This window comes from Cyprinodon tularosa, unplaced genomic scaffold, assembly GCF_016077235.1.
Source record: "Cyprinodon tularosa strain WSP-4 unplaced genomic scaffold, ASM1607723v1 ctg695, whole genome shotgun sequence".
Classification (NCBI taxonomy): domain Eukaryota; kingdom Metazoa; phylum Chordata; class Actinopteri; order Cyprinodontiformes; family Cyprinodontidae; genus Cyprinodon; species Cyprinodon tularosa.
Window position 1 is genome coordinate 286,068 of NW_024039446.1, and position 12,196 is coordinate 298,263.

General features: G+C 38.5%; 1 protein-coding gene across 2 annotated transcripts; it reads right to left on the minus strand.

The window, feature by feature from the left end:
• Nucleotides 1-6,882: 6,882 nt before the first annotated feature.
• tmem169b (transmembrane protein 169b) lies at nt 6,883-11,887 on the minus strand. Of its 2 annotated transcripts, none has more exons than XM_038268169.1 (3): nt 11,742-11,887; nt 10,880-11,224; nt 6,883-8,104 (listed from the first exon to the last, which is right to left on the minus strand). In XM_038268169.1, the coding sequence occupies exons 1-3, from the start codon at nt 11,848-11,850 to the stop codon at nt 7,470-7,472; spliced, it is 1,089 nt and encodes a 362-aa protein (XP_038124097.1). In that variant the 5' UTR covers nt 11,851-11,887; the 3' UTR covers nt 6,883-7,469. The 2 variants fall into 2 exon arrangements, with proteins under 2 accessions (XP_038124097.1, XP_038124098.1); XM_038268170.1 differs by having other exon boundaries at nt 10,880-11,196; nt 11,742-11,879.
• Nucleotides 11,888-12,196: the final 309 nt, after the last annotated feature.

Below are 12,196 nucleotides of genomic sequence, written 5' to 3' on the forward strand. Positions count from 1 at the left end.
AAATATTATACATATACTTAAGGAAACGTGTCATTTTGATTATAATAATAATATTGAACACGTTCGCCCAGTATCGACTGAAAATCCGATGTAAATGAAGCGCCCTCTTGCGTTTCGTGTTCGGGAGTTCACTTTATAAAGGCTTTTAAAAAAATAAACGCAAGTCAGTAAAAGCAGAAAAATAGTAAAAAAAAAGATTATAATAATTTCCTAAGTAAGCATGAAAGCATCAACTTAACGATAAACTGATTCAAAGTGTATTAAGTTCTAAAACATTTATGTTTTCAAATAAAGTGGATCTTTGTTGGATTTTACAATATTAGGAATAAAAAAGTATTTGTGTCCTTATTTTTTTTAGAAAATTCTCTGCAGACATTAAGAAATATTGAGTCACTTTTTTCCATCTGTTAAATTAATAGCTGATTTCCAATTATAGGAAACACTATTTAGTTACGAAATAACCACAATAACCAAATAACCAGCCAACTCTATTAAGAAAATCACTCCTGTTGCAGATTTGTATTAAATTAAAATATGTTAAAGGTTAAGTGAAATGAAATGTCATTCAAGAAGTTATTCAAAATGATAAAAACATGAATTAAACATTATTGCTAAAAAGGTCTACTAAATCATGATACAAAGTAATGTACCTAGACAGATAGGTTTACATTAAAATTCTGGTATTTTAAGACTTAATAATAATGATTTAATAAATGCTTATTTTGTGATTTTGTTTAATTGCAAAGTGAATGTTTTAGGTGGGCAGCAAGGTGGTGCAGTGGAGAGCACTGTTGCCTTTCAGCAATTCTTTCTGCATGGAGTTTGCATGTTGGGGGTGGGTTCTCTCAGGGTACTTTAGCTTCCTCCCACAATCCAAATATGTTATGTTATGTTGTAGGTGTCTCTCTTTGTCTCTGACAGACTGACAGTCTGGCGACCTGTGAAGATTATGTGTAGAAGAAATGTTTTAATATAAAATGTAGGGATGTTACTGTCTGCGATGGACTGGCGAACTGTCCAGGGTGTACCCTGCCTCTCGCCTTTAGACACCTGGAGATAGGCACCAGCACCCCTCGCGACTCTGCTTGGGATAAGCGTGATGGAAAATGGATGGATGGATGAATGGATGTTACTGTATCAGGTGTGTTTTTGGATTAAAACATCTTTGCTCTTTAATCACTGATATTAGTGCATAAAGTAGCCAGACATTGTACTGAGGTATTAGTATTGACACCTCAAAATAATACTATGTAAGGTAAAAGTACAAAGTGAAGAGCAGGAAACCTACATCTAGAAGTAAATGCAGAGGTAACTGAGGTTGTAACTAGTTTCTACCCACCTCCTGTTCTCACACTGGTGCCCTGCAGCAAGAACATTCTGTGTTCATATTGCAGCTGTGTTGTCTATATGTGTGGTGTTTGTAAAACTGTCTTCAGTTATTGTGAAATATTAGCTCATTAAATAAGTTAATAAGAATGATAATGGCCAAAAAGTTCACAAATTCTACATTTTTGGTTTTACCATCGCATCACAGCTACTTCCATTGGAAAACATGGACTTTAGCTTAATTCTTAATTTGTTTTGGGTTTTTTTTTTGCTATTGCTCATTTTCTGTGTATTGATGAATATGGTGTTTTGTTTTGTTTTTTGGTATGGTTGTAATTATCTGAGTTGAATAAGTAGTACTTTATTGATAATGGCTGATTGTTTTGTGTTACTCTACATTACTGCGTAATAAACTGGAGTCCTGTCCAAGGTATAAAACAACCTCTTGCCTTTTGACTGCTTGACTTGGTGCTTCACAAAGATATTCTCACCCCTCAAAAATGTTCTTAGCTGTGCCACACCCACAAACTGCAATGTTTGTCATTCAAATCTAATAAGACAGACCAATATAAAGAGACTTGGATGCAGCTGCTCAACTGAGGAAACCCACTCCATGTGTTGTAGAGGTAATCTGAAAATCACATAAAATTTCATTGTCTGTGAAAAAGCAGGAAGTTGCTGATCTTTGTGCTCTTTTGCACAAACTATTGCTCTTTGGTTAGTATATTTTCTGTTGTTCCCATTTATTTAATCTTTGTTAAAATACCTGTGTCAGTTGACGAAGTTAGTGTAACACTGCTGTGCTAATTGTCTGATCTCAAAATGTGGAGTCACAGGTTATTGCCTTTGTGAATACATGCATCCATCCATTAATTAATCCTTGGATGCTGGTTCCCTTCAACAGCGATCAATAGGCTGGGGAGGTTCCTGATCGATCACATGGTTACATAAAAATATGCGGGACGAGCATAAAAGCAGACAGATGCCGCCTCTTGAGGGCAATTTAGAGTGGGCGCTTTACCCAACATGAAGCCAAACATCAAGTGGGGTAATAGAAGCATCATCTAGCCTAGATTTGAACCCAGGCCTTACAGCTCACTTAACATTACATGAAAACACCGAAAATAAGATCTGATCATAATTTTCTATTTTACAGCTAGAGTAAGGTGTATAGATTCATTTAATGTTCCACAATTAAAAATGTCGTAATGCATCTTTTTTTTTTATTGTTTTGCAATGCGTGGATTATCAACAGTAATGTGGAAAACAGATTCATTCCCAAACCACATACATGTTTTTCTTTGTAAACAAAAACAACACACTCAGATAGAGATCGTTCATAGATAAAGATTCCTAAACACTTCAACAGTCGTCTCACCAACCATTTAAATCACCCGATTCATCTAAAGCGAATTCTTGATTATGTCAGAGTGCCATAGTATAAAACACATACAGTAGCTTCAACATTTGTGAGAGGATAACAGAAATCAATGATGAGGATGAAGGGATGACATAAAGAATAAATATTTAGGAATCTGACCAAATTCCTGACTAGAAAGCTACAAATATTTTAACAAAAAAAAAGCATAATGAGGTTCGGGTGACACAGTTTATTTGATGGAGCTTAAACAGGACGGCAATGTGATAATGAAAGGTAATACTTAGCTCGAACCAGTGACTGATGGGTCTAAAACTAAAAAAAAAAATTTTTTGACCTCCCCAGCCAAAACTAAATTAAAACCTTCCTAATGTTCCAATGTCTAACCCTTTAATAAACAAGTAAAAAATAAATGTATGTTTAAATGGGATTTGTCATGTAGCATCCCTTTTTAAATTGGATTCAAAGTAAGTCTAATAGTCAAGGAATCCTTTGCACTTTTCTTTAATTTAATGGTTGACTGTATGTTTCTTTTAATCCATGAATGCAGCTGAGGTCCACACTAATTAATGTCTATACGTTAAATTCAATGGAAAGAAAACAGAATTGAAAAATACAAATATAATAGCTTGATCTTACAATTGCTTTCGGCTTTATCAGACTAAGTTATCAAATCAAGGGGGGAGTGGTTGGGGCATGGAGCTTGGTTGGCCTGAGGTTGTGAGTTTGAAACCTACTCCCACAGAATGCCACTTAGGCTCCGTAATGCCAGACTGCTACCCAAAGGGATGGCTTAAATGAGTGAATTCCGTTGCACTGTATTTATGACAGTGTAATGACAATAAAAATGCTGGACAAAAATAAATAAATAAATAAAATGGATCGTCAAAACAGTCTTTAAGCATTTAGAATCCAATCCAGTCATGTTCTTGGAAATGTACTTTCTAAAAATGAAGCAAGTTTTACATTTTTAATACTATTAGGAACTCAAGACACCCTCCTCATCTTTTCAAGAATTGAAATTAAGTTCAATATTTCCGATATTTACCTTTCTCTAATAATGCAAAATGATTCAAAATATAAATAGTATTATTTTATATCATTTCATTACATAAATAAACCGGTAAATGTAAAATTACACAGGTGAACCTTCAGCAGACTCTATGCATAGGATGGTTTTGTTATGCTGCAGCAAAAATATTTTAACTGATGAATTAACACAACCTTTAATTAAAGCCATGATGCTAAAAGGATTCTTAGAAAACCAGCAAACACACAGCTGCAGCTTTGTTTTCTTGCTTTCATTCTTTTTTATAGGATTGACGACCAAAGACAAATGATTGCGACACACAATGGATAACCGGTGTTGGAAAATCGCCTCTTTATAAGGCAATGTAGTTTCAGTCGATAATGTGTTAACAGAGTGTTTTGATCTCCAACATCTGAGTCTTTGCAGCAGCTTCACAAACGAATGGAAGCTGCTGTGGAGGTGACTGCTTTTTCTGACACCCTTGCACAGCGATCCCAAATGTCCACTGAAGATACACTATATTGCCAAAAGTATTTGCTCACCTGCCTTGACTCACATATGAGCTTAAGTGACATCCCGTTCCTAATCCATAGGGTTCAATATGACGTCGGTCCACCCTTTGCAGCTAGAACAGCTTCAACTCTTCTGGGAAGGCTGTCCACAAGGTTTAGGAGTGTGTTTATGGGAATTTTTGACCATTCTTCCAGAAGCGCATTTGTGAGGTCGCACACTGATGTTGGACGAGAAGGCCTGGCTCTCAGTCTCCGCTCTAATTCATCCCAAAGGTGTTCTATCGGGTTGAGGTCAGGACTCTGTGCAGGCCAGTCAAGTTCATCCACACCAGACTCTGTCATCCATGTCTTTATGGACCTTGCTTTGTGCACTGGTGCACAGTCATGTTGGAAGAGGAAGGGGCCAGCTCCAAACTGTTCCCACAAAGTTGGGAGCATGGAATTGTCCAAAATGTCTTGGTATGCTGAAGCATTCAGAGTTCCTTTCACTGGAACTAAGGGGCCAAGCCCAGCTCCTGAAAAACAACCTCACACCATAATCCCCCCTCCACCAAACTTTACACTTGGCACAATGCAGTCAGACAAGTACCGTTCTCCTGGCAACCGCCAAACCCAGACCCGTCCATCAGATTGCCAGATGGAGAAGCGCGATTCGTCACTCCAGAGAACGCGTCTCCACTGCTCTAGAGTCCAGTGGCGGCGTGCTTTACACCACCGCATCCGACGCTTTGCATTGCACTTGGTGATGTATGGCTTGGATGCAGCTGCTCGACCATGGAAACCCATTCCATGAAGCTCTCTGCGCACTGTTCTTGAGCTAATCTGAAGGCCACATGAAGTTTGGAGGTCTGTAGTGATTGACTCTGCAGAAAGTTGGCGACCTCTTCGCACTATGCGCGTCAGCATCCGCTGACCCCGCTCCGTCAGTTTACGTGGCCTACCTCTTCGTGGCTGAGTTGCTGTCGTTCCCAAACACTTCCATTTTCTTATAATACAGCTGACAGTTGACTGTGGAATATTTAGGAGCGAGGAAATTTCACGACTGGATTTGTTGCACAGGTGGCATCCTATCACAGTTCCACGCTGGAATTCACTGAGCTCCTGAGAGCGACCCATTCTTTCACAAATGTTTGTAAAAACAGTCTGCATGCCTAGGTGCTTGAATTTATACACCTGTGGCCATGGAAGTGATTGGAACACCTGATTCCAATAATTTGGATGGGTGAGCAAATACTTTTGGCAATATAGTGTATTTACAGAAAAAGGAGAAGCTTGGATGTGATGTACAGTTTTTGGTGTTACTGGATCTCCACAAGCCAAGGCCAAGCTGTAGTGAAAGGTCTCTGAGATCTGTTTAGTAATCCCTGGAAGCTGTTTAGTGACATAACTTGTAAACATAAAAGCTGACCCCTGATCCCCGAATACGCTCATAGTAAATAAGGGTAAAAATTATTCAGCACCTAAAGACAGTTCAGGCAGTGGATACTGAGTTCTACTTTGCAGGAAAGTGTAATAAAATAGTTTTCAAACCTTTTTCACATGATTGTTTTGTCTTTTTTCTTATTTAATAAAAATAATCTTAATAATGGAAATTATTAAATAATGGAAAAGAGGTTAGGAATTTTGCAAAAATTACAATTTTTCAAAAGCCCAAAATAAATCTATTTGAACAAATTCAATTTTTCAGGTGCTTGTTTTGAAACTGAAATAAAAATTTAAGAGGACATCGGCACAAGATGCCGACAGAAACACAAGAAACACAATGCCCTGCAAAAGTGTTCAAATATCTCAAATCTTTTCAAGTTTTGTCAAATAACAACCACAAACATTAATGTGTTTTAACTAATGCTTTGGACAGTATTTTTATATATATATAAATTTGAAAGTATGATAAGCATGTCAATTCTTCACTGTTTACTGCAATAAATAAGATTGTAACCAGAAGCCCTGGTCTGTTCTTGTTTGGCTGTGACAAGAACCTGGAAAGAAATATCAGCTGGGCTGCTGCCAGCAACACCTTTGGTCATAGATAATAGTTTGAACTGTTTTTTTTTAGTGTTTAGTCCAGGCTTCTTTACCAGAAATAAACACCTATGGAGTTAGTTTACCATATCTTTTCATACATAGAAAGTATTTATAGATCAGTGCTTCTGCGCTCCGCTTGTAGTGTATGTCTGCTTCAGTCACACTGAACCTCCAATCAGCCCTAGCATATGGCTGCTCACACTGAGCCTGCTTCTGCTGGAGGATTCTTCTTATTTGCCTGTAGTTTTTTTCTCTCCACTGTCGCTACGTGCATGCTCGGTGTGAAGGGCTACTGTTTACTCAATGCAATTAGCTGATTTTAATTTGACAGAAAATGTTTACCGGTCGGTAGGGGTGTGCAAAATAATCGTCATGATGATGCACCGTGATTCTAGTTTTCATGATGTACTGCATCGATTCTTGAGGCCAAGTATCGATTATTAATTTAAAAAAATGAGTAAATAAAATTGCATGAATGGTTGGCGAACATCAGCCAAAAACAAGTGTAATGCAACTTCCATTCCAGTAGATGTCGCTGCTGATGTGTTGATGCACACTGCCTTGTGTCACAAGCATTTCTACTGTGCCGAGTCATTCAAAAACAAAACATGGAGGAGAAAATATTGCAATGCATCGCAATAATTCAAGTATCGTGATGCATCGTGATAGAATCGCATCGTGGCCTGTGAATCGTGATTCGAATCTAATCGTGACTCCTTTGGCAATACCCACCCCTACCAGTCGGATCTGATTTAATAATCTCTGGAAAGTGCCTTTAGATGACAGGTGTTGTGGATTGGCGCTATATAAAAAAAAGACAAACAGTATGAAGGTCAAGGGACATTGGTAAAAAAAAGCTCAGAATCATAAAGCAGGTCTAGATTATAAAACACCCAAACCTTGAGCACCTTGTAGAACACTGTCTGGTTCATTACTTGAGCAGGGAAATAGTACAGTAGAAAACCTAGAGAAGAATGTTAACTCTGAAGAAATTGCTTCTCAAGATGTGCAAAACCTGTCAAGATATACTAAAACTTGTCTGCATCTTTAAGTGCATAAAGGTACTCATATGTTGATTTATCACATATGACACCAACAGAATACATTGAAGCTTGTGGTTGCAACCTGACAAAGTGTGAAAAGACCCAATGAATATCATTACCAGGCACTATGTGCCATGAAATCAACATCCGCTTCTTCAAACTGATGATGTCTGAGCGATTTCACTGGGCGCCTTGCTCTGCAGAGTCCCAGAAACCGTGTCTGAGTCTAGTAGCTCCACAATGCTGTAAGGTGAGCAGTCCTCCAGCCCCAACTTCCCACAAGCCCAGCCACAAAAGCCTTTCTCCAGGTCTCGCACCACCTGCCACCACTCACTGAAGGCCCAGGACACCTGCACCACGGCTGAGTACAGAGCCAGAGACAGCGCCACTGGCATAATGAGCACAGGGTAGAAGATGATGAGAAAGGGGCAAATGGTAATCTTGTGCCAGAACGTCCGCTCCTCGTTGTACACTAGGAAGACATTGTACCAGGTGAGCGTGCCGTAGTAGAAGGAGGTGATGAAGGAAAGGAGAAAAACCACAGGAGCGCAGGAGATGGTCCACAGCACCACGTGGGGTCCCTGGCACACTCCTAAGGTACAGTTGCGTTTGGACCCTTCTCCGGCCTCGCACTCTGCATTGAGACGCTCCTTGGACTTGGCCAGATCTCTGATTTCCCTCTCTGTCAAAGTCACATGTATATCTACCACCTGACCCTTCTTCTTTCCTCTTGTGATAGTGCCAGTAAGCGTGACATACCGGCTGTCTGGAGGCAGGTTCCAGTCTCCTCCTGTTCAGAGATTAAAATGATTAACAACAGTTATTTGATTGATCTTTACGTTAGCACAAGTTAGAAAAAGATAAAAAAGTTAATTTGTTTTATAATAACAAGTAAATTAAGAAATGCTATAAAAAACATTTCAGACAAACAGACTTCATTAAATTAAACATAGAAAAAAAAAGGTTCAGATTGTTGTCTACTCTTATATTTCCAGATTTGTCTCTCAACATTTGGACCACTGTTGCATCTAAAAACAGAGTTACTTTTAGATGTGCATATTGATAAAAACAGATTTTAAATAAAAAATGAAATAGAGAAAAGTATTGCATGTTTAGGACTGAGCTTATTTGTAAGTATAAGGTTGCAGGAAATAAAAACTGTATGGTACAAAAACTGACACCATATATTTTAAATTACCGGTAGCCAAGTTCTCAATATGTTTTAAACATAAACCAAATACAAGACAGTATTTTAAGAGGAAAAAGAACAAAAGGGCCTCGTTATTATTATTTTTATTTAGGTATTTTCACTTATTTTTTCTGTTTATTTATTAATCAAGTTGTGGAGAAAACAGATTCAGAAAGTCATAGATCTCTCCCCAAACACACTTTGCAACTCATTGTTTGGAATCCCAAAGCTTTGGGAAATGTACTCCCTCCTGCTCTGGGAGGGTACCAGCAAAACATTGTTTTAATGTTGATTCTCAGCTCCATCATTGAATTTCTAACATTATATTTGTTCCTTTGCTTATTTCTTCAAATGTATCTTTTATGTTGAAACTAAGGTTAGCAATTTTTCATCAAAAGACTACCCTGGAACTCTTGATTAGGCTGTTTTTATTCCTCCTTTAAGACCAGGAAGAGGCTTAATGCAACCACTTTAATGCCAGTGTTGGACTATATCAATATATTATACATGCACTCATTAGCTTAGAGTTTGAGGGCTCTTAATACTCTCCATCATGGAGCTCTGAGATTCACCACCAGCCTCAGAGCTCTTTCACATTACTGTGTGTTTTATGTCCTGCTGGTTGGCGCTCTGGCATCCCACAGGCTTTAGCATTGGTATTTACTTATTTATAAATGTTTACTTGGTCAGCTTCCTTATTAATTACAAATGTATATTGTCCATAATTGTACTGGTTCCTTTTAGATTCGTTCTGTTGACTTATTTTATTGTCAGAGGCAAAGGTTTGATCTGAGCTGGGAAAGAAGAGTTTTCAGTTTGCTGCTCCTGCATTTTACCTTCTACCTAACGACTGAAATCTGAGGGAGCTGGTCCCATGAGAATTTTTAAAAGACATTTTAAAAGACACAAATGCTGTCACTTTAACATGTATTGCTTTTTAAAAGAATATTTTTAATTATATTGTAAAACCTGCTGTACCTGACGTTTGGTATATGTGTGGATGAATATTACTGACATGTAACCCTGCTGCCGGTCTTGGCCAGGAGGCTATTGAAGAAGAGATTTTTAATCCTAATGAGACTTTTCCTAATTAAATATAGGTTCAAATAATTTTGAAAACACAACGGGGAGTGGAAACTGATTTCTAAGGATTCTTTTCCCAAGTGCAGCTTGATGTCTTACATGTGAATAAACATGTATTATTTCCCTTCAGAAGGAAGAAAAGGTTTTCTTTTGTTGTGCAGTTTTTGTAAAGAAAAATAAAATAATTTACTTATTTCCTGTTAATTAGTAATTGCAAATGTTCTGATAAAAATGGAAACATAACTCTGTCAGTCACTATGGGACAAGAGTTCAGATAAGTGCTTTTCAGTAGGAATTAAATATTACTTTATACACAAAACTTATACTTTATTGGGTTTTTTGTATTTTGTTCTGTTTTATTGTGTAACTTAGCAAAAGTAGATTGCATGTTAACTAGAAATCAAATGTTTAAATTTTTCCACAACAGGATTTTTTGGGTTATATTATGGGGAAAAAAGCGGGTGTATAATTGTAAAAATATTGTTATAAATAATAATGGTGTTATAAAGCAGTAAGTTCTTACTTAACTACTTCATAATTGTATAATCTATTGTGCACCACTGTAAATGGTAAAACAATGAATTACCATGTGGGTGTGGTTCTGTTGTGACCATGGCTTCATTTGAATTAGCCAAATCAGAAGTGTGTCATGATAAGTTCTGTCTGAATATGGCTGGAAGTAAGGAAGGAGGTAGGAAAAGGAAGCAGGAGGCGTCATATAGATAGTTAATTTAGCATAGGGACATTATGACATTCCCATCCACAGCTATAAGGTTTCCCTTTACAGGAGTTAGGAACAGCAGCTATTAGCTGCTATTTACCTAAGCTGGACTCAGCCTGTTTTGTTTTGCAGCTGAAACAGGATGTGAGCTGGGAGGAGAAAGACTTCGATTGATTGACTATGAAGGTGTAGAAATGCAAAGTGATTAAGAGAAAAATATGAGAGGACTTGTGAGCGTATATACATGACAGATTGGCTTTTATTTATTTTCTATTATTGGTAAATGACTGTTATGGTTGTCCACATTATTTTATCTGAAATCGTACCTTAATTGTTTTCTTTTCTCTCCCTGCCATGTGATAGGCTAATTTAAATTGAGAGGGCAGGGCCTAAAGGTATTTATAGGTTGGTGGGTGGATGTAGTCGAGGGATAGGACGTTTGCTATTTTCAAAGGTTTGCTTTCAGTGGATGGACGACAGTCCAATAAAATTAAGGATTTGGTTTGGACTAAACTGTCCAAACCACATTCCAATCTGCATATTGCTCTACAAGTCCTGGGAAAAGCTCTCACCTTCTCCTGTTGGTGTTCCCAGGAACTTGGCTCCTTCCTCCAGGCTCCTTTCCCCTGCCTCCTCCCCGCTCTGCTCCTCTCCTGGTGCTCTCTCCATTTCAGAGCGGTACACGATGATGGACCCTGGACGGGGCTCTTTCTTCTTCCTCCTCTTCCTCCTCATGGATGGTCCCACTTCTCCATCGTTCCCTTGGCTCACCGACACATCTGACCTTAAGGAGACCATCTGCGGGCTGCTCTCCCCTTCAGTGTGGGATTCCTCCACATGGGCCATCCTCTCCTTGAAACCAGTGAACTCTGAATGGCTGGGTACTCTTCTGATGGGATATATGCGAGTTGAGATTACTGAGAGGAAATCCACACACAGACACAAACACAGAGAGGAAGAGAGAGCAGTTAGGGAAAGCTCACTTATTATTTAATCCCTATGAAGGCCTCTTCTGCCACATTTTCTCATAATTATTTCTATTTTCTCTGTGTCCTGCTGCAGACTGCTTACACTCAAGATATTATAGATCTAACACCATCTGGAATGGCAGCGGATGTAGAAAACAAAGCAGGATAGCCTGGATTGGTTGGGGTTGGGGCCGGAGGGGGGTGTTTAGGATAAAAGACATTATTTTTAAAGCGAATTATTATCAGCTTTCCTCCTTAAAGGCAAGTATACATGAAAGAATGAGGTTATAAATCGCAAAGTATGCATAGATTTTTACAGGAGTGGGTAAAATCAACAATGCAACCCTTCATACAGCTGATTCTCCTCCCATTTGAATCCCACCCATGTCCGCTCTTTTGTCTGCACACAGCAGCCGGTGGATATCAGCCAATATCTCTCAATGTTTCCATCGATGTGCGCACTTACCGTTAAACAGACAGAGAAAAACGGCGCCGAGTGAGAAAAAAGCAGCGGATCTTGATAACACATCGCACGAACGCGGCACACAAACACACCCAGCGCTGATTCCCAGCATACAGATGCGCTGCGTAGAATGGCTTCAGGAATAGCACTAATCCCACCCCTCCGCAAAAAACAACTCCAAAATCAGACCAATCCATGCTCTCCCCATGCTCCAGCAGCAACATAATAACTCTCTGTTTGGGGAGAAAAATACATGAATTAGGAGCAAAAATGTCAAACGCTTTGCGCAGAGAGAAAGCGGTAAAACTCTTTGAGAATCCAAAAAGATTTAAGTCAAATGATGCGGTAAAATAAGCATAACAAGGTTGATTTCATTCAAATCAGCCTTGCTTATAAAATACAAAAGTAGCATTTTGTCTTTGCAAATAAAAGAACATCAAATACAGAGTCCATATTTT